Source organism: Rattus rattus, chromosome 5 (assembly GCF_011064425.1).
Source record: "Rattus rattus isolate New Zealand chromosome 5, Rrattus_CSIRO_v1, whole genome shotgun sequence".
Lineage (NCBI taxonomy): Eukaryota > Metazoa > Chordata > Mammalia > Rodentia > Muridae > Rattus > Rattus rattus.
In genome coordinates, this window is record NC_046158.1 from 39838534 (window position 1) to 39862414 (window position 23881).

Below are 23881 nucleotides of genomic sequence, written 5' to 3' on the forward strand. Positions count from 1 at the left end.
CAGTAGCTACACCATTCCATCTGATTCTAGTCTTTCATTTTATGAAGCATAAAATACATTCACGGAGTCTTAAAATGAATAAGAAAACTGTCAGTTGATGCTTCCAAAGCAGCTTGTTGAAAGCTTTAAGTTCAAGATGGAAATAAAACTAAATACCAAGAATTAAGTCCTGTAGACCTTACCTCATTAGATGCTAGCATGATGTATATAATGGTATTTTTTTATTATTCTGCCTGTGATTTGAAAGAGCTATATGATTTATTTTTCTAATCATACACCTTTGAAGAGATGAAAGCTTCAATTTATTTCATAAAATGTTTTTATGGGTTTTTGACAGCTTGTCTTTCTGCAAGCAATGTGTGAGGAGAAAATCAGAACCCTTGGGTGGATGTCTCTTCAGGGAGCTTGTGTGGACAGCCTCCCTATAATTAAAGACAATTGCCAAGGCTTTGTAGGATTGGTGGCCCTCCCTTGGGCCATTTTCTGTACTGCTTGCAGTGAGCCCACTGCTGACTTCCCAGTTCCTGACAACCCTGCATTTCGATTCTCCTTTGTTTCCCTTTATTGCTGTTTGTCTCTGAAGAAATGTCCTTTACCATCTCCCTTGGCGTCACACTGATGTTCAGATGGTTCAAGCGTTTCCTTCTCCCTTCCCTGGAAGCTTTGTACTCATTCTGTTGCTTTCATACCTTTAAATACTGTCTTTTTTACTTTTGATGGTATATATTTTTCTTCTCCTCTCAGGTGTAACATACCACATAGCTTAGATTTTTCGAGTTCACTTTTCCTTACTGCTTCCTAAATCCTCCCAGGTCACCAATATCCGGTATCTTCGCTTCTCCAGAGTTCTTCCACAGACTCTGTGGCTGACCTGACTTGAAGTTTCCATTACTCCTCTGCTCTCCTGGAATTGCTGGTGTACATCTGGGCTGCTCTTGCACTGTTCTTCTGTAATCAACTCCCACTTCTGGATTTAGATCTTTACCGATAAAAGCACTTTTATTACACAGCTATCTAACAACTATTCGAACTGACGTATGCTCGAATAAGTGATTACACAGCAGTGGTCTAATGAAATGCTATCAAACTACACATCTTAATTACCAATTAATAGTTCATGACTATCTCAAGTTATTTTTAGAAACAGGTAGGATATAAATCATAAATGAATGCTTAGCTTAGTGGAATAAATCTACTTTGAACTGTGACTTTGACAAGGTAACATATTATTTAGAAATAGAAACTATACAGCATTTACACACATATGTTTTGCCAAACGCAGTTAGAGAGACCTTATGTGAGGTTTGTATATGTGTGCATTCCATGTGTTCTCTGGAAGCATCTCTGAGCTTCAAAAGTCCCTTTGTCTCAGAATTTTATTCTCAATCATTTTTAGTTGAAGAAATCACTAAATAAACAGTGATTTTACACTCATATAACATTAGATAGTTACTAATAGACAACTATTATTTCTCCATTTAATCAAGAGAATTAAGGACCAGTGAAACGGCTCTGTGCCAAGCCTGGTCACCTGAGTTATCTCCAGAACCCACATGGCAGAAGAAGAGACAAGCCCCACAAACATACCACAGCAAATAAATAGATAAAAACCCAGTTATTCTGAACATAATTTCACAGTCAAATAAAACTCAATTTTAAGAAAAAAATCACTTTTGAGATAACATTAAAAAGGAACACTCTTTTCACAAAATAACAGAAGTTTAATTTTTTATAATCCAAGAATATTGAGCATAGTATCAGCACTTAGAAATCTTACAGTTCTTGATTTAGCACTTTTTTTGATACATGGTTTTGCTATATATTTCAGACTGACCTCAAACTCATAGTTCTGCCCCCTGCCTCTGGAGTGCTGGGCTTATTGGCTTGTGCCGCCCTCTCCAGCTATAAAATATTTCTAACCATTAGCGTCCATGTAGGAACCATATTACATTCTTACTTTAAGATCCCGTCTTTATTCCATGGAAAAGGTGAACTTTCAATATCAAATGTTAAATCTGAATGTTGTCATCAAATATTCAAGTATTGAGAAAGCCCACTTACTGGTGTTTTCATCCCTAATATGTTAGAGAACATTAGTGCTCAGATCTTAAACATCCCTTCACTGTTTAAATTCCTCTCCCAAGTACAAAGCCATCTGAGGTGTTTCAGGGTGTTTTCTTTGGTCATATTTGGAATAAGTGAAATATTTCCAGAAAAAGTCATCATTGTCATGTAATTGATCGGGGTTAGAATATGTGTCGGCAGTAGTGGAACAAAATAACATTTATCTAGTTTGGTTATATTAAGTTACCTTTTTAGTTTCCTGAAACAAACAAACCCTCAGAATCTATCTGTCTCTATTGAATATTGTTATCCATGTGTTCATTTAGCTGTCTTCTTACAGAGTCTCTTTTATTGGTAGAGGGACTAAGTGACGGGAGTCACGGTTAAACTCAGTTGTATCTGCTTTAGGATGATATTAATGAGTATCACTCACAAAGACCAGTTGTCTCTCTGCCTCTCATTTCCTTTTATGCTAAATGAGTTCAACACACACACACACACACACACACACACACACACACACAGAGTTCCAAGGTTGACAGTGAAGGCCTGAGTTTATTGTTAATAAGGGAATGACACATAGATTGGAATCTCTCATTATTTGAAATTTAATTGATGAATCCCTGATGAGTGCCTGAGAAAGCCTGATGATTTATTTTAGTTATAGGAGCAGTATTGGGGTAGGGTAGCAATGCTAAGCTGCTCCTGTAGGTCATCATAATGAAATGTGGTAGTCTAATGTGGGTCTCATCCCTGCTGATGGAAAATGTTACTGTGACCGGGTGACAGGGCAAAGGAACTTTCTAACTGACAAGCTTTTTATCTTTGGGTTTCACTCTTGTGTCCCCCCACCCTGTGTCCTAGGATTTTTGGGGGACTTATATTAGATATCAAAAGGAAGGCTCCGTTCTTCTGGAGTGACTTCAGGGATGCTTTCAGCCTGCAGTGCTTAGCATCATTCCTGTTTCTCTACTGTGCATGTATGTCTCCTGTCATCACATTTGGAGGACTGCTGGGAGAAGCCACCGAAGGTCGTATAGTATGTATTGTTCTTTTCTTTGAACCTTAATCTGTCTTCTAAGGGTTGCAGTTATGTTAGTGAGCATTGGACTTTGGATTTTTGGAGAGATTTGACACATGGTCCAGAGGATTAACTTCCTATGAATTTCCTGGATGGCTAGTGGAGCTGGTTATCAAAGAACAGAATGTCTTGTAAATACTAACTTTCAGTGTTGTGCAAGGCTGTGGCCTGATGCCATGCCCTCGACCTACAATTCTAGGTCAGTTTTAAGTTGAGTCCATTTTTGAAAATTCTGAGTCATGTTTCTGTTCAGACACTGAATAAAAATTTTAAATATTTTGTAAAGCAATAAAAATGAAGCAGGAAAATATAGATTATACTTCCCAGTTACTATCAACAAATTTGAGCCCTACTGGTCACTTTCTCAGCCTTATTTCCCACATTCTGCCCAAGTCTCTAGGAATAGCGCAGTGAAGGGTAAAACTGTGATCCAATGTGTCTGAAATGTTTACACCTATCACAAGTGCTACCTGTGCAGCTGAGGTAATATGTCCATTCATGTGTTTTCAGAGTGCAATCGAATCACTCTTTGGAGCATCTATGACTGGGATAGCCTATTCTCTTTTTGGTGGACAGCCCCTGACCATATTAGGCAGTACGGGACCTGTTCTGGTGTTTGAAAAGATCTTGTTTAAATTCTGCAAGTAAGTGCTGCGACTCTTGGCTACTGTATGCCTTTGCATTGCTTTGCTTGGTTTCTCTTCATCCAACATCATCACTGCTGGAGGTCTTCAGGGAGAAGTGAATTAATTCAGTTTCTCATTTTGTCTCTCAATGGGAATACAGGAAAAGTGAAAATATTTGTGTGTATACTGTGCATGTAGTATTTATACTAAACAAGATTCATTTTTAAGCGCTGAGAAACACCCATTAGTTTGTCCTCTTAGATTTCTCTACCGACAAAGTCTTGAGCTCAGAGAGCCAAGGGATGTGAAGTTGTTTCCTTTCATTTCCTGGTTTAGGCTTCTTTACTCTTGTTTAAATTGTATCAAGCTGTCAAATGACCTTCTTCCCACACTCTTTTATCTCTCCTAGAGAATATGGGCTGTCATACTTGTCCTTACGGGCCAGCATTGGGCTCTGGACTGCAACACTGTGCATCATACTCGTGGCCACTGATGCGAGTTCCCTTGTCTGCTATATCACCCGGTTCACTGAAGAAGCATTTGCTTCTCTCATTTGCATCATTTTTATCTATGAAGCCCTGGAGAAGTTGTTTGAGCTCAGTGAATCCTATCCAATCAATATGCACAACGACTTGGAACTGCTGACACAGTACTCGTAAGTAGTCCGATGTCTGCTCCTGCCTGCTGGGCTCCTCCTTTTACAAATACTGCTGTTGTTTGAGAAATATGAAGACCTTACTCATCAGAGAGAGGGTCTTGGATTGATCCATTACCTACATCCTGGTCTTTTAGAGCTGAATAGGATTTTAAGTCATCTAGTCAGCCCCACATCAGATTCTTGTGTTCTCGTCACATCATCCCTGCCAAGAACATCGTTCTAAAGAGCTGTTTGTCAAGTGTTTCATAAAATAAACACATAATTAACCAAGTCAATATAAATATAGATTGGTTCTGTTTTCCAAACTGTATCATTTTACTATGCTTTTAAGTTCAGATTTAAAAAAAACTAAGTAAAATAAACTCTTAGAGTTTAAGTTGTATTTACTTGATGTTTGAAATTGTGATTAAAGACAAATGAAAACCAGCAAAACTTAAGTCTAATTTTGCTTTTGGATGTTTGTAGTAACAAATACTTAAGTTTTATTTGCTGAAGGAGATTGTGTAGTTCAGACTGAAGACACATTGGACCTTTCTAATTTTGGTAAACCAGAAATCAGGGACTGCACCAGCATTGTACCTGTAGCGCATGTATGTGGTCATTAAATGGTATGCTTATTTAATTTTACAGTTTCTGTTCAATTTATGTCTGCAGCATCACAGAACAAATGTTTGAAGTCCTATGCTCCCCATTGGACGTGTGTAACTTTTGTTCCAGCCACCAACATCACTTAGATATAACTCAAATATTTTAAATATTTCTTTATTGCTAGAAATTCAATGTCAAAATTACTTAACAATAGTTTAGTGTTGTGACTCTTAAAATGTGAGACAATGATGCAGTTTTTAAAATAATGTAGTTCTTGGTATTTAAGGTTTTCCTTGACTTTGGAAAAAGCTTAGTACAAAGTACTTCTATTTGGAAACAAGAAAATTCAAGATTTACAGGTAAACTAATTTTCCCAAATAAGATAGATATTGGTAGCATTGTTATTGCATTAAGGAGATAAGTGGGTGTCACGGACGTTCAGGAAGAGTCATATAGTAACAGTAATTTGATCATAATCAAAATTTACACAGTCATATGCTAACATTAATTTTAAAAACTGTTGATGAATGGGGTTCAGAGCTAAACAAAGAATTCACAGCTGAGGAATGCCAAATGGCTGAGAAACACCTAAAGAAATGTTCAGCATCTTTAGTCATAAGGGAAATGCAAATCAAAACAACCCTGAGATTTCACCTCACACCACTGAGAATGGCTAAGATCAAAAACTCAGGTGACAGCAGATGCTGGCGAGGATGTGGAGAAAGAGAACACTCCTCCATTGTTGGTGGGATTGCAGACTGGTACAACCATTCCCCAAATCAGTCTGGGGTTCCTCAGAAAATTGGACATTGAACTACCTGAGGACCCAGCTATACCTCTCTTGGGCATATACCCAAAAGATGCCCCAACATATAACAAAGACACGTGCTCCATTATGTTCATAGCAGCCATAATTATTTATAATAGTCAGAAGCTGGAAAGAACCCAGATGCCCTTCAACAGAGGAATGGATACAGAAAATGTGGTACATCTACACAATGGAATATTACTCAGCAATCGAAAACAATGACTTTATGAAATTCATAGGCAAATGGATGGAACTGGAAAATATCATCCTGAGTGAGGTAACCCAATCACAGAAAAACACACATGGTATGCACTCATTAATAAGTGGCTATTTCAGCCCAAATGCTTGAATACCCTAGATGCACAGAACACATGAAACTCAAGAAGGATGACCAAAATGTGAATGCTTCACTCCTTCTTTAAAAAGGGAACAAGAATACCCTTGAGGGAATAGGGAGGCAAAGTTTAGAACAGAGGCAGAAGGAACACCCATTCACATGTGCCTGCCCCAAACTAGATGTGGATGAAGCAAGAAGTACATGATGTAGATCTCTCCTGAGCCAGCCAAACTAGATAAGATGGATGAAACAAATGCAAACAATGTGCAGGGACTGACTCCCCAAAGACTATACATGGAACCTGATGTAGATCTCTCCTAGTAGAGACACAGCCAGAATAGTGAACATGACAATGGGGGAGGATGGGGAAATATAGAGAGGGGTGGGGTTATGCCAAACCAGGAAGGGAATAACAATTGCAATCCACTGAACTGTTGATGAATTGAGGACCCCTGTTGAGGCAATGGGAATCAGAGAATGTATGGACTGGAAGAGAATAGTCTTGAAAAGGGCTCTGGATAATATAGCTGGTTTAAAGACCCTAAAAGTATGACAGTTGTAGAAGCAAAGTAAGGATGTATCAACAATGTCAAAAAATCAAGGAGTGGGCTTTTTCAGAAAGTTGTTATTACTTCCAGGGTTAGTCAAAGAATAAGGATGAAATTAAGCAAATGAATGCAGAACATAAACCTAGGCCAGTTGGGTGTCAAAGAGGATGAAATGCACATGCACAGAGGGCACTGAGAAGGCGAGGAGGGCAATTTGTGATGGAAAAGAATCAGTCTTGAAATGAGATGGCAGCATTAAATATAGCAAGACCCATGCACCCTCAGTCTCTGTGATCCCCTATGAACCCTGCTTAGTTAACCCTGTGGGCCTTGTTCTTGGGGTACCCTTGATTTAAATAACAAAAGCAACAAAACTTTCCTAGCTTTGCTGGCATCTTAACCTCACAGTGCAGTAATATGTAGCCCTTACACTTCAAAATTCACCTCCCTTTTATTTTGCGAAGAGCTAGTGCCAAGAGAATCTATTTCATTTTGAGTATATTCTATACCAGATGATCAAACCGAATTTGTCACGTTAGCAATAACTAATGAGTTTGAGGCAATTGTTTTCCTTGGTTGCACTGATTTTAAGGAATGGCAAAAATAAAATGTTCTGCTCGTGTCAGATGAAATGTTTCTTCAGTACATAATAATAAGGTTCTCAGATGACTAATAAAAGAAAGAATAAAAATGCATAATGTGACAAGAAAGGAGAAAGAAAAGGGAGAAGAAAGGGAGTTCCCTTCCTAGCCAGAGGGTGCTGGCTGTGGGTGAGAATACACGAGAACAGTGTATGACACAGTTTGAAAATGCCACAGTTGAATCCATTACTTTGTATACTGACCTAAAAAAAAACCTAAATTTTTAAAAAAGTATGCATTATTCTTTTCAAATATATGAGGTGAAGCAAAATTCAGGATCTCTGTTTCATTCATATATATATATATATATATATGTTTAATTCATATATATATGAAATTTTCAATTTTAAAAAATACTTTCTGAGTTTCTAAAGGAGAGTCCTGATTACTAAGTGATGAGTAATGCATTTTGCTCTTGCCACACTCCAACATTTGTTTTATGCTCCTTTACGTAAGAAAAGATTGTAATTTGTTTTGAATAAATGTTTCTAGTTGGTATTATACTCAATGTCCTTTCTTAGTTACTCAACAAAGTTTGAGCCTCTTTTAAGGTTTAGAAACTTAAATATAACTTTGTTCTCCATAGTTCTACCACAATGCTATAGAAATCCTCAAGTCATGTTTTAATGCACGTTGGTCAACTAAACATATTAAAAATAATTGTTGACAAGTAAATGGTTTGAGTGTGTGTGTGTGTGTGTGTGTGTGTGAGAGAGAGAGAGAGAGAGAGAGAGAGAGAGAGAGGAGGGAGGGAGGGGAGGGAGGGAGGGAGAGAGAGAGAGAGAGAGAGAGAGAGAGAGAGAGAGACTGACTTTGAATGGTGCGTATGGTGTCCATAAAATGATGTCGGATGCCCTGAAACTACAGTTAAACCTTTTGTGCCCACCATGAAGGTTCTTGGACCAGGTCATTTGGAAGACAAGTGTTTTTTTTTCCAGTTATTTGTCTTTCTAACCTCAATATTTCTCTGAGATTTATTTGATTTTCTTGTATGATTATTTTAAAGATATTATTCCTCTACAAGCCTGCCTGCTTTTCTGAATTACTCTGACTAGCTTAATGTTTTGTTGTTGTTTTGTTGTTGTTGTTGTTGTTGTTGTTGTTTGCAGCTGTCCCAAGCATGCTGTCCCTCATCCTTTGACTCCCTTGCTCTTCCCCTGACTCTCTCCTCCCTGCCACATGGCTGCTTGCCCACCACATGTCTGACTTCTATGCCTCCCTGCTTGCTTAAATGGAATGGTGGCCCCACTTCTCTCCTCCCCTACGTAGGTGTTGCCGTTTACAGTTTGCCCACCTTAAATGTTTCACTTTTAGCTCTCGTAATACAGCCTTCATTTAAAAAAAAATAAGTGAATCTACAAATTTTGAATAAACTGACACACTATTAGAATCTTAATATGGAATGAATATTTAATTATATATGGATATATTTAATTTATATATACAGATCCAAAAATTAGTTTAGATTGAAATTTTTGTCAGGATATTGACTTGGTGAAGAAATCTTCTGGAGGAAGTCGGTGAAATAAGACATCAGTCTACCCCGGAACTCTAGATGTTGACTAGAAATACAGGAAGAAGGTGAAGGAAGGTTTCATGGTCATTCATTAATTATAAGTCACTAGCCAAAAAATAAAGGATCAGATTTAGGAAAACTGCATTCTGACGTTTCTGATTGCTTTTCCTACATAGCATTGATTATATCCATCTAGAACTAATAACAACTAATTTTTGTTTTGTTTTCTTGTGTTTTGCTCAATAATCCCTGTATGCTTCCACTAGACGAGTTTCCGTGATGATAGGGCCAGGACAGTTGAGAACCCTTTTGCTGCCACTGTGTCTGTAAAGGACTTGTCATATATCTTATAAATATCTTTTTATGTGTACTCCACATTATCTCCTACAACTTCTCCAGGCCTCGCCAACACCTCCTCTTCCCTACTTCATGTCCTATGCTTTTAATAATGCACTGATTCCAATTAATGCTACTTTAAAAAACTGACATGCAATCTTGGCATAAGGTATTTCCCCTCTAAATCGTGTATTGTATGCCATCTTACAGAGAAGCAAATACACATGTAGACACTCCAAATACACATGTAGACACCCCAAATACACACGTAGACACTCCAAATACACACGTAGACACTCCAAATACACACGTAGACACTCCAAATACACACGTAGACACTCCAAATACACATGTAGACACCCAAATACACAATACACATGTAGCCACCCCAAATACACATGTAGACACCCCAAATACACATGTAGACACCCCAAATACACATGTAGACACCCCAAATACACATGTAGACACCCCAAATACACATGTAGACACTCCAAATACACATGTAGACACTCCAAATACACATGTAGACACCCCAAATACACATGTAGACACCCCAAATACACATGTAGGCACTCCAAATACACATGTAGACACCCCAAATACACATGTAGACACCCCAAATACACATGTAGACACTGTAGACACTCCTAATATACATGTAGACACTCCAAATACACATGTAGAGAGTCCAAAAGCTATCAACAAATGAGCAAACAATAAATAAATCACCTGGTGTCGGAGAACTGGCTCAGTGTTAAAAGCACTTGTTTTTCTAACATCCACATGGCTCACAACCAAAAATATCTCTCTAGTTCCAAGGGATCCAGTGTCTGCCTCTGACCCTCCAGAGCCTCCGGAATGCAAGTAGTGCAAATAGATATATGCAGCCAAAATATACATAAATAAAATAAAAATATCAATTCTTGATTCTTATTAAGCACTTGCTATTTTTGTTTTCTGTTCTTGATTTTGAACTAATTTTTTAAAACTAACATACATACTTCTTAATGTTTGAATACATATGTACATTGTATAGTATTCAGATCTAATAACATTATATACATATCACTACTCTTTTTTTTTTTTTTTTTTTTTTATTAACTTGAATATTTCTTATATACATTTAAACATTCAAACAAATTTTTCTAGCTTCCTTATGGGTGTTCCCTCCCCACCCTCCCCCATTGCCACCCTCAAAAGTTCACTGGGGGTTCAGTCTTATGGACCCAGGGCTTCCCTTCCACTGGTTCTTACTAGGATATTCATTGCTACCTATGAGGTCAGAGTCCAGGGTCCCATGTATAGTCTTTATTGGCTTAGTCCCTGGAAAGCTCTGGTTGCTTGGCATTGTTGTACATATGGGGTCTTTCCAGTCCTGATAAAACCTATTCTCAGTTCAGTGGTTTGCTGCTGGCATTCGCCTCTGTATTTGCCACTCATTATGTTGGAAACCAAACAAATTTTTTCTAGCTTTTCTCCATATCCCAGAGCCACGCTATTGCACAGCAGAGCAGCACGACCTTTGCTCCTATAAAACAGTGGCTCATGACCACTCATGAACCTTCTCCATATCCCTGGCTCTGCGGTTCTCAGCAGACTTTGGTAACCAACATTCTGCTTTCCACCTCAGTGAGGTTAACAGTTCTGATTCCACAGATGAGTACAATTTGTTCCTGACTTGTTTTACTTAACACAGTGACCATCCATGTTCATACAGTGGACATGCACTTAAATTGCTTTTCGTTCATGCCTCTTATGACGAGTTTACAATAAACCTGAGGTACAGATGGGCCTCTGACAAAACAGTCTCATTTTATTTGAATACATAACTATTTTTGATGGATCATGTTCTAGCTCTGATTTTAAATCTTTGAGATATTCCACATGATTTTCCACAATAATTGTAATAATTTACACTCCCATCATATGAAGGGTTCATTTTTCTACACATTGTGGCCAGCATTCTTATCTTTTTGATGATACCCATACCATCTATAGTCAGGGAACTTCTCATCGTAGTAAAATTCGTGTGTGACTGACAGTTCTGCAGAGCATTTCGTTCATACACTGGTTGGAAGACAGTTGAATATCTTCCTCAGGAGACCGGGAAAAACAGTTTAGAGCTGTTGTCTACTTCTAAATTGGATTATGATTATTTTATCATTACTATATTTTGGTTATTAATACCTTGTCAGGAATATGATTTTCTTTTATTTAAAGTTTCTTTGTATATTTATTCAAAGAATTGCATGTTACATGGTTTCCTTCTTTTTAAAAAGCCAAGTAGTTAACAGTATGATTCTGTATTCCTTTTTTTACTTTTTTTATTAGATATTTTTTATTTACATTTCAAATGTTATTACCTTTCCTGGTTTCTCCTCCATAAGCCCTCTATCCCCTCCCCTTCCCCTTCTTCTATAAAGGTGTTCTGCTCCCCATCCACTCCCTTCCTGCCCCACCCCAACATTCCCTTACACTGGGTGTTCAACCTTGGCAGGACCAAGGGCTTCTCCTTCCTTTGGAGTCCAGCAAGGCCATCCTCTACTACATATGCAGCTGGAGCCATGGGTCAGTCTTTGGGTAGTGGTTTAGTCCCTAGGAGCTCTGGTTGGTTGGCTTTGTTGTTCTTTTGGAGTTGCCATCCCCTTCACCTCTTTCAGTCCTTTCTCTAATTCCTCCAACAGCAGTCCCATTCTCAGTTTGCTGTTAGCATTAACCTCTGTATTTGACATACTCTGGCTGTGTCTCTCAGAAGACATGTATATCTGGTTCCAGTCAACATGTACTTCTTAGCTTCACCAATCTTATCTAGTTTTGGTGACTCTGTGTGTGTGTGTGTGTGTGTGTGTGTGTGTGTGTGTGTGTGTATGGTCCACATGTGGAGCAGGCTCTGAATGGCCATTCTTTCAATCCCTGCTCTAAGTTTTGCCTCCCTATCTCCTCCCATGGATATTTTTGTTCCTCCTTTTAAGAAGGGGTGAAGCATCCACATTTTGGTCATCCTTCTTGAGCTTCATGTGGTCTGAGGATTGTATTTTGTTTAATTCAAGCTTTTGGGCTAATATTCACTTATCAATGAGTGCATACTATGTGTGTTTTTCTGTGATTGTTACCTTACTCAGGATGATATTTTCCAGTTCCATCCATTTGCCTATGAATTTCATAAAGTCATTGTTTTTGATTGCTGAGTAATATTCCATTGTGTAGATGTACCACGTTTTCTGTATCCATTCCTCTGTTGAAGGGCATCTGGGTTCTTTCCAGCTTCTGGCTATTATAAATAAGACTGCTATGAACATAATGGAGCACGTGTCTTTGTTATATGTTGGGGCATCTTTTGGGTATATGCCCAAGAGAGGTATAGCTGGGTCCTCAGGTAGTTCAATGTCCAATTTTCTGAGGAACCTCCAGACTGATTTCCAGAATGGTTGTACCAGTCTGCAATCCCACCAACAATGGAGGAGTGTTCCTCTTTCTCCACATCCTCATCAGCATTTGCTGTCACCTGAGTTTTTGATCTTAGCCATTCTCAGTGGTGTGAGGTGAAATCTCAGGGTTGTTTTGATTTGCATTTCCCTTATGACTAAAGATGTTGAACATTTCTTTAGGTGTTTCTCAGGCATTCGGCATTCCTCAGCTGTGAATTCTTTGTTTAGTTCTGTACCCCATTTTTAATAGGGTTATTTGTCTCTCTGGAGTCTAACTTCATGAGTTCTTTGTATATTTTGGATATTAGCCCTCCATCGGATGTAGGATTGGTAAAGATCTTTTCCTAATCTGTTGGTTGCTGTTTTGTCCTGACAGTGTCTTTTGCCTTACAGAAGCTTTGCAGTTTTATGAAGTCCCATTTGTCGATTTTTGATCTTAGAGCATAAGCCATGGGGGTTTTGTTCAGGAAATTTTTCCCAATGCCCATGTGACCGAGACTCTTCCCTACTTTTTCTTCTATTAGTTTGAGTGTATCTGGTTTGATGTGGAGGTCCTTGATCCACTTGGACTTAAACTTTGTACAAGGCGATAAGAATGGGTCAATTTGCATTCTTCTACATGCTGACCTCCAGTCGAGCCAGCACCATTCATTGAAAATGCTATCTTTTTTCCATTGGATGGTTTTAGCTCCTTTGTCAAAGATCAAGTGACCATAGGTATGTGGGTACCTGCCTGTCTCTGTACCAATACCATACAGTTTTATCACTATTGCTCTGGAATACAGAGTATGTTTTTCTAACGACGTGTCCTGTCCTGTTGGGTGCTTCTTCCCTCTACTGCTTCTCTAGGCTGCTGGAGCTTTGTAGTTTCCTCACTCTGCTGCTTTTCTTTATGCCTTAGAGTCACACTCCCGAACCCTTCACTCGTTCCAATGTCCTGAAGCACTTCTTTGTTTTCTAGTAGAACTTTCATAGGTTTAGATCCTAAAATATTTAGGTCTGTAATCTACTTCATTCTGTACTTTTTATATGGCAAGAATTTGGGGTTTAGTTTCAGTCATTTATTGACCTAACTTACTCTAATGGTAAAGTGCTGTTTCCAGGACACTTCTACCAAAACCAGTTCATTTTTGATCTGTTCCAGTCTCACTGTCCCTCTAATAAGCTATGAAACGCTCAGGCACAGAGCTGCTGTGTCTTCATGTGTGTATCCCTGAGACCCTGCAGCTCTGTAGACGATAATGCATCTTCTTAACAGCGTAAGTCAACAATTTATTCTTTGTGTACACTGTCAGCTCTTCTTCTTTGCTAGAACTATAGTTCAATTCATACATCTTAAATAAAATTATCTTCCCTACTTGTCGAAGACAATAAGAAGGCAAAAAATTACATCACTACTCAATATTTAATAGAGAATTCGTTCCTCAAAAATGAACCAAACAGCTTTATAAACCAGATTTTGGTGAGATTGAAAGACTATTCTTAGAGAGTTTAGAGACTATGAAGTACTGACCCAATTTCTCTTTGCTTCTGAGCTGACCTAAATTTAAGGATGTATTCTGAAGTATTTAAAGTGAAATTTAATGGTGCTTCAATTTACATTGAAAGACCCCAGCCTCGATATTGAAACAATTCATTTTCTGCCTCAAAAAGCTAATATCCTGACCTAGAATCCAATGTAATCTAGAATCCTTAAATCAGAGAAGTTACAGTCTAGAAAACCTCCACAAACTCTAAAGTTCCTCGAATTTTTGTTTTTCTATAATTTTATGGTTACTCAAAATTTTGAAGCAGACAACATTTGCTTTAGAAAGAAGTTCGTGGTGTATGATTTACCAGTATCAAACAAGGCACAGTGAAGTAGAGCTCATTTTCTGTAATGCTTTCTCTAATTGATGTTGTGATCTCTCCATATCATTCAGCCTTACTTTCCTATTGGAAACATTGCCTTGGGTTCCATACAGAAATAATATAATGCAGCTATTGATGTTGTGTTAATGATTTGATATTTTTAATCAAGATATCTGCCATTCCTGTTGTGAAGTGTTCACAAATTATTTTGGTTCATGTAGCATGCAATGCACTGTTCATTCATTCAGCTCAGCTCCGCTGGGTGTTATAAGGGTCACAGCTACTTTGCAGCATTAGTCATCGTTAGAAGCTTTGCTAATAACTTGTGTTAGTGGAAGGAAAACTTCTTTAACCATGGAAATTAACACACTAATTGCTTTAAACAAGATACTTGTAAGATATTTATTGAACTGGCCAAATTTGGTTAATTCAGCATATTTCCTATTTGTAAATGCCTTTGTTGATAATATAAGGTGTTCTGCCTATATAGTTTACGTTTTTTAGTTAACATGTACAAAACATCAAGTGAAAAGTATGTGTGTGTGTGTGTGTGCATGAGGGAGAAAAACATTTTTATTTTTATATAAAATAAATATTCTGTGGTGTGGCTTTATTGATCATATACAAATCAAAATACTATTTAAATAAAATAAATGTTTTACTACACATTATACAATATAATTCGGTAATTTTCATATCTTGTATTAATATTTAATTGCTATGAAGCACTCTTGGGGGCTAATTTAGTTAATAAAAATGCTTGAAGAAACAAAGAAATCGCAAACCCTTCCTGTTTAGTACACAAAGAAGAGCACTATTAGTAAATGCCAAGACAGAGGGGTCTGAGCATCTGTAGTCCAGGAACTAAAGGTAGGGATAATGCTAACAGAGTTCTACGGAATGGAGCCTTCCAGAAGACAGCTGTAGGCACTTAGAAAGGAAGGCAGGTCTCCTCCATTAGCCTTGAAACAAAAGCTTGTGCAATGGGCATTCAGTTGCTCTGTTGACCTAATCGCATGTGGCCATTTACACAAGCAGGAGTGCTCAGAGAACTGACTTTCTGTGGGAAGCAATGGAAAACAGAGGACGTGCTCTTTAGAAAGTGCACTTTAAGCCAACTGATTCATTACTATAAAGCATTTTATTCATTTATTCAGAAATCACATGGTCAGCTCATTAGATGCATAAAAAGGCTTTCTGACTAAGTCTAACATCCTTGTATGATAAATATCCTAGAGAATCTAGGTACACAGAGGGCATACTGCAGCATAAAAATACAATATACAGGAAACCAACAGCCAACATAATGTTGAATGGAGAAAGACTCAAAGCATTTCTACTGTAATATAGAAGACGAGTATTTACTCTCTCTTCCTGTTCATATATTGTTTAAGTATTAGCTGGAACAACAAGATGTGTGAGAAATTAAGGGACACAAATACAGAAAGAAGAAGTCAAATTAATTATTTCTATGTTCAGATGACACAATTCTCTCTGTAAAAGTACCTATGTACTCTATCAGGAAGCTTCTACAGTCGGTCAACATATTCAGCAAAGTAGTGGAGTACAAAGTAATATAGAAAAATCAGCAACTCACCTGTAGACTATTGACAAACATACAGAGAAAGAAATTAAGCAAATTATCCTGCTCACAGAAATCACAACAATATCTTGAAATATATCTAACTAAGGAAGTGAAAGATGTATAAAGCAAAATCTTTAAGACATCAAAGAAAGTGATTGAACATCCAAGAAACCTCCCATGCTCATGGGTTAATAGGAATAATATTGTAAAATGACCATACTACCAAAGGCAAATTATACTCACACCAATCCCCATCAAAATTCCAGTTCAGTTATTCACTGAATTTGAAAACATAATCTTGAATCCCAAATCTTGAATTTTGAAACACACATACATACACACACACATGCACGCACGCACACACGCATGCACACACACATGCGCACGCGCACACACACAGGGTTGGGGACATCTCGAACAATGAATTAGTGGAGGGTATCACTGCTCCTGACTGATGTTCACAGCTGCAGAGCTTTAGGAACAATATAGAGAAAAACAATAATATAGCAGAGAAGTGGTTCTTTCTTCTGCCTTATTCTTTTACTTTCTATTCCAGGAGCATGTGGTAGTCACAAAGTAATAATAATCACATTGAGGATACAGAACACCTAAGTTGAATTTACTTATGATAGATCCTGTCTTGGGGCTCTGTTGATGTTAATTTGTTTGCTCTCACTATAACCTGTGCACTTGATGACTGTCACTGCCATTTCATAGGTGAAGACGACTCGGTAAAATCGATTGACTAAATGTCTAAGATCACTCAGCTAAATGCTTGCCTTGAGCATTAAGCTTGTCTGGAAAATTCAATATTGTGATGATCACACCAAGAAAGTCTTTTACTAATATTCCTACTGTATTGCTGGAATCCCTAGAAGTTACTTTGGGTGAAATTAAACAGAATTTGCTCTTCACTCAGATTTTATTCCCTCAGAGCATTACTTCTGGGTTTGGTTTGGTTTGGTTTGGTTTAGTTTGGTTTGGTTTGGTTTCTTTGCTTTAGATTTTAGGTTGAATCTAAACAATATGGATTGGGTTCATATTAAGGGAAGATAGGAAATTTTTCTAATTTTATTCTTGGTTCATATTTAAGAGCCTGGGCACTGGCACTCAGAAGTCCCCTTTGAGCCTTCAGGGCTTATACGGAGATCACTTGCATATTCCCCTGGTTCTGTACTAGGGATTCACCCCAGGCCTCACACTGCTAGACGGACACTTCACTGATAGCAGCGTGCTGAGTTCCCGAGATAACTTAAACTTTCTATGTAAGCATGTGCACTGTAAAGCCTGGCTGCCGAGAGTTCAGGTGTCTAGTGTGTAAACTCCAGAAAGAACACTGGTTTTCTTGCCTACTCATGAAGTCTTTATTATAAAATAAATATTTTAGACTAAAATATTTTTCCAGCTTGGAATTGACTTGAGGAAGGTAGTTTGTCACAGAGCCCTGCCGTGGAGACACGAGTAACTAATATACTTCATGACATGTCTTTCCTTTGAGTTTGCCATGGTTATATCGAGTTTCTAGCTTAACACTTTCAGAAGATCGCTGTCAGCATGTCAGTGAAAGCAGGACACCAGGAGTGCCGTAGCACTTTACACCTGTATGCTCTTCATGTTCGTCACCAACACAGCCAGTCGCTCCAGGTAGCAGAAACCACTGCCCCAAGGAAAGCCACACGGTGAACAAGGTGAATGGAGAAGCCACATCACCAGGTGTATATGGGACTATGAGAATCAGGACACTAAACAGCAGAAATAAAGGTGGTGGAGGTAGCTGTCATAATAGCAGGCAAGAGTGCAGGGCATATGGAGGCGACACTAAAGGAGACATGTCCTGGAAACAGAAATTGGGGAGGCATAGTGAAATGTAGATCACTCGACTTGATCTGGCACTTCCCACTTTTCTTGCTATCCTGATAGGAAGGGCACCAACTTCTACCTGGAATTATCAGCATATTACAACAGAAAGAGCAGGACTTTCAGGGTCAAGCAAGCATTCAAATGTAATTGTTAGTATGGCTCGACTGCACTATCCTGCCTGTACAATAGTGTAGTATTTTCATGTGACCTACACACACCCTCTTGTATCATCTCGATGTCTTATGATATGTGGCACAAGGAAACTAGTTGTTACCCTGCATTCTTTACGATATGGTGGCGAGGAATACATCCACACAAGTTCAGGAAAGATGTCATTTTTCTCGGAATTTTTTTATTAGATATATTTCTTTACTTACATTTCAAATGTTATTCCCTTTCCTGGTTTCCTGTCCATAAGACCCCCCTTTCCCCCATCCATCTCCCTTACTGCCCCCACCCCCATATTCCCCTGCACTGGGGGTCCAACCTTGGCAGGACCAACCCTTCTTGGCATATTTTTAAACCACTCTTGGTTGAAACTGTGAATGAGGACTGGATGAATAGAACTGACTGACAGGATACAAGTTTACTTTGAAATTGAACAAAGAAAACTAGCATGGTAGAGAAAACGATGATGCTTTCATATTATTCTAGGGTGAAAATTTAATGTTTATTATAGATCATGAATGACCAAAGAAGGAACTAGAAAATGATGATAATCTTGATGAGAGCAGCCACAATTTCAAAGGAAGCCAAATAGCACAGGGAGAGAGGGGGACAGAGAGATAGAGACATACTGGGGGCGGGGGAGAAAAAGAGAGAGTGGAGGACACACATCTGTGTGAGAAATTTTAATCTCTTCATATTGGTTCTAATGAGTAAGCATTTTCAATCCCATTTTCCATAAAAGGAAACATATTTATGGTGATTAAGCCATTTGCCATGGTTGTACAATCAGATGATTGAGCTCTCTGACACAAAAACCTGCATTCTATCACAATGTATCGCTTGTCAGGAACTTAGAGACAACCATTATTGATCACTTGGTGCCTTTGTTTCTTTTTATTAGTATTCTCTGTTAACATCCAAGTCACTAAAATTAACTGCCCATGGTAACTAATGCTTCCATTACCCATTCTCTTAAAACCCTTGTCACTAATCATCTTGCCAAAACCCTCTCTGAGTGAGCTCAGCTGGAGAAACTCTGCCTTCCTTTAGTGAGAGGCAAAACCATGCTGTCCTTACAGCCCATCCCAAGTAGGATTTCTTACAGCAATAGAATATAACTCCATTAGGAATGGAGGAGTCACGGTGATGAGCAAGGCAGGTTCCTGTAGTAGAAAACAGAGAGGGTGTTTCCTATGTAGAGGTACTTTTCCTATAGAAATCGTAGCAATGGTCATGTTCTACAGCACGATTAACATAACCGAGGCAGCAGTCTGGTGCACTCCACAGCTGTGTGGCTATGTGGGTTACATTTGCAGTGTGTTTGCATAGGAAAATGCTTCCCAGAAGACAAGGTAAAAGGTTTACCAGTGAATTCAGTATCCATCCCAGAACCTTTAGTGTGTACTAAAAATGTGCATTGGTGGTTTGATCTTTAGTAGAATTGTCACTCATCACCAAGGTAAGTATTACACTAGATATCTAGGCTTTTCACTTCAATCAAGCGCTAAATGAGAATTGTATGGGAAATTACATGTGACCTTTAGAGCGTGAATTAAATGTTGCCTTCATTTTTAATTGATGAGATTGTACAAATAACTAAGGTAGGTAATCATTACAATACACTGGAAAGTTATAATTTTTTCAGGTCACTTATACCTTACAGGAAAGTAGATACTAGAGCGGTTCTCTCATTCTCAGAAATGCTACACAGGGCTCTAGTATCCCAACTCTGTTGAAATAGTCTTTCCAAGGGTGGTCTAAATGACCCAACTACTGTCCTGCCAGATGAATGAATGCTTTATCTAAGGAAAACACATACTTTTCTCTCAGAAAAGGAATCATCTTGCTTTTTCAGATGTAACTGTATGGAACCACACAGTCCCAGCAATGACACACTGAAGGAATGGCGCGAGTCCAACGTTTCGGCCTCCGACATAATTTGGGGGAACCTAACTGTGTCAGTAAGTAAACCATGACGAAAGAACTCACATCTTGAGTCATTTACTGTAAAGACCTTCTGTCAACTTCTTGCCCCATTCAAGTCAGTTTAAGTCCCAGCAAAAACACGTAGTTAGGCTACCACGGTTGCTGTGGTCGATGGGACACTGGTAGAATTTGTGCTGGCATTTGTGTAGTTTCCCTCGCTGTTTGTGTTTGACTCATTGGTGGGCACTTGGTTTGAGCTGGCTCTGAGAATTGCGCCTGCCACGCTGCAGTGTGGTCTTGGCCCTGGTTCTGGTGTGTAGGTAAAGGTAAGGCTGGTGGAGTAAATGATTCCATCATTACGGACCAAAGTAACCGGAACTTGGATTGGATGCCGGACCCATCTCCAACCTTCTCAGAACGCAGACACGTCTGTGGCCACACAGAGCATGCTCTCTCCACATCTGTACATTGTTTCAGCTTCTACGTCCCCAAACCATACTCGTGAATTTGGAGTAAAGTTTTGTCCTGTAAGTTCAAGCATTGCTCTGTCCCCACTGCCCACCATTCAACCGGAGACTTTGTAAGACAGGCACAGGAGTTATGGGGCACTGACAGGGCGCATTCCCTCATAGAGCATACACTCTGCCTTATCTGTGCTGATGATGTCCAGGATGCTCCATCGTTTATCATTTCTGTAATTTGTTCTTTTGGACATGGAGTGGCCTGAAATTGGATTAATCTTTCTTGAGAAAGGCACAAGTACATTCTTTTTGTATCCTTAAGGTAAAGCGCACATTTGTGGTTGTGATACAGGTCTGCATCCAGTAATGCTGTCTGCAAAATCAAAGGGTTAAATGTTTGATAAACACCAAATGATTATGATGAACTACTTTCACCTCACATGTTTACTATTTAATTCAGCTTTTATGGCAAACTAATAGATGTAGATTTCTGTATCTGCACATACATAAGTACAGTCTGCTGTACATCTCACAGCAAGGAGAGATGAATGGAAACACTTAGAGGAAGGGGAGGGGAGGGGGATATGTGATTATATCGTAATTATTGTTATTATATTGTAATTATATTATAGCTACATTGTAATTACAAAAATCTTCTTAAAAAGAAGGAAAAGTGATTATCAGTCGCTTGACATTTGTTTCAATGCTTTTTAATATATATATGTATGAAAAGACACTCATAATTTTAAATTCTTATTTTCAAAATATACTAATAATTTCAGTTCTAATTTCTACAAGTTTACAGAATTGTTGAAATATATTGTGTTTGAAGAGGCATTAGAATCTGTGTGACATCACCGTCTTTTGAATACTTATTGCATGGTAAAACATGTTACACTAAAATGAGAGAAGGGCTTTGAAATTCGTTTGCATGTCCAAAGGACACCTTTCTCTCCCTGTGTCTCTGCAACTCTTTGACTCTGTCTCTCTCTCTCTCTCCCTCTCTCCCTCTCTCTCTCTCTCTCTCTCTCTCTCTCCCTCTCTCCCTCTCTCTCTCTCTCTCTCTCTCTCTCTCTCTCTCTCTCTCTCTCTCTCTGTGTGTGTGTGTGTGTGTGTGTGTGCTTTGAACATATAGATAGTGTAAAACTGAAAATAAATGTTGAATTCTGTAGGTAAAAACTTTCCATCTCCTGGAAAACAAGAGCAAGTGATACTTTGCTGTTTGCATTGAGCTGTGCTAACTAGGCTTTGGTATTGGTGGTTTGTTATGGATAGGCAGTTGAATGACCTTTTCTAGCCTCTGCCTTCTTAGGAGGAGAGGATCTCACCCACCTGCATCCAAAGAATGCTTAGAAGCCTTTCAGACATGAGCAAAGGACTGCAGGCGCTCACAAATCACTATGTAAAGTGTGGGATGCCCACTTCCTCTGCTTAGACATCCTGGTACACATAACACGGGTCAGCAATTGTTCCAAGCATTTCTGAATATGCACTCAAAAAGAGATCAGACATTTCAAGGATTTTTGAAAATTTTTTATTTATTAAGTTTTAAGAAGGAAAATTAAAGCTATAAATAAGTCCTAGAGGTTTACTCTATAGTTCTTCAGTAACCAAGTTTCTGTGCTCTGAATTAGCTTAGCATGAATAATTGAAATTTAGCTAACAATAAAGGCAGTGTGGGGTCTGTTATGTGGCTGTAAGTTATCCTGATGGGATTTCTCAAGAATCCTTAGATTGGGTACCTATATCAAGGGGAGGTTGGTTGGTTGTTTGCAGATGACAATGTGGCCACTTATTTATTCTAAATATTTCAGAGGAGTTGTTTTATGCTATAGTGAACTCAGGGGCTTGAAATCTGATTCAGTGAAAATACTCTATCTGTAAATATTCCATGTACTGTTCCACAAAGCAAGTTTTATTTAGGGTCACAATACCTAGAAGGATAAAGATTTCCCTGGCTTCTTTAAGCTGATATTTTCTATTTATTTTGAATGCAGTAATATAATTTTTAGAACACAAAAGTTTTCCAAGATGACTTAGAAATATTTTTTCCTTTCAAAATATTTAAAGCTTATATAAAATGCTGTTTTCCCCTCTTGAAATTCTTTTTGACTTTGCTGCCACCTAATGGCTAAGACAGTAATTAAATTTTCTTTTTTTTTTTTTTTTTTTTCCTTAAACAAAACATAGCAAACATAAAACAGAAGAAAGACCATAGGGAAAGCAGACTAAGCATGAACTTTGCTTTGTTCATGTAGTAATTTCTTTATCATTTGTTATTTGAATCCAACAGTTACCATATATGATTCAAATTTCCATTTCTTTAACTATGTATCATTTTTTTTTTGTTACCTTATCCTTCTTGGTAATTTTGAACTAGTTTTTAAAAATAATTATTGTTCTGTACTATTCAATAATTCCTACCAAAAGAGTGGCGCTCTACCACATAGCATTAGTGAGGCTGAAAAATGTTGCTTAGTTTCTCCATGTCTTAGCTTTCTCTGATAGCAAATAAAAATGAAAACACCGATTTATGTTGTTGGTGTGAGAAAAAAAACTAAAATGATATATTTAAATGCTTTGCCATATATGTGATGTTAGTACAAACTATACATTATCAAACATCACATTTAAAATATCTGTTATCTTGAACTTAAAACCTATCCAAGTAGAACTTGAAAACAAGTATCATGTCTCCTACATTCCCCGTGGGAACCATGGGTGGGCAGTCTTGGTGTCTCAGCTGCGGTTGATCAGGTGTTAGTTTCTGAAAGAAATGCACTGAACGTTCTTTACCAGCTGCGTTTCCCTTCCTCTCAGGAGTGCAGATCACTCCACGGGGAATATGTCGGGCGAGCCTGTGGCCATGGCCACCCGTATGTGCCGGACGTTCTCTTCTGGTCAGTGATCCTGTTCTTCTCCACAGTTACTATGTCAGCCACCCTGAAGCAGTTCAAGACCAGCCGGTATTTCCCCACCAAGGTACTTGGGTTCTAATATTTCTGATCCAAATATAAACTAAATATAGTTGTTCTGTAATCCTACATGTTCAAGACTAAGGGAGAGTTCCTAATGGAACGACATGAACTGTAGAAAGGTCATGAGGGAACTGGCAAGCTAGACATGGGCTCTGGAACAGGGCTGGGGAGGAAGCCCTTTGTGACATAGATACCAGAGGTGGCACAAGCTCTTCTTCTTGTCCTTCAAACTGAAAGGTCAACACTTCCCTTCCCACGTACAGTTTTGGAAAGTCAAAGTACACGCCATATTAGTGACTGTCGCTTTCTTTCCCTGGGAGCAGTGTGGCCTGTACTAGCCTGACAGGAATCTCAGCGGAGCCAGAGTTACTCTCTCTAAATGGAGAAACCCTGCACTGTGCACTAGAACACTGTTTTC

General features: G+C 38.5%; 1 protein-coding gene across 5 annotated transcripts in view; it reads left to right on the plus strand.

The window, feature by feature from the left end:
• Slc4a10 (solute carrier family 4 member 10) overlaps positions 1-23881 on the plus strand; it is a 279408-nt gene that overhangs the window by 211680 nt on the left and 43847 nt on the right. For all 5 annotated transcript variants that reach the window (XM_032903383.1, XM_032903384.1, XM_032903385.1 and 2 more), the window contains 5 exons: positions 2929-3103; positions 3656-3789; positions 4181-4426; positions 19954-20059; positions 23306-23467. In XM_032903383.1, the coding sequence (XP_032759274.1) occupies positions 2929-3103; positions 3656-3789; positions 4181-4426; positions 19954-20059; positions 23306-23467 (823 nt within the window). The remainder of the gene's footprint in view (positions 1-2928; positions 3104-3655; positions 3790-4180; positions 4427-19953; positions 20060-23305; positions 23468-23881) is intronic.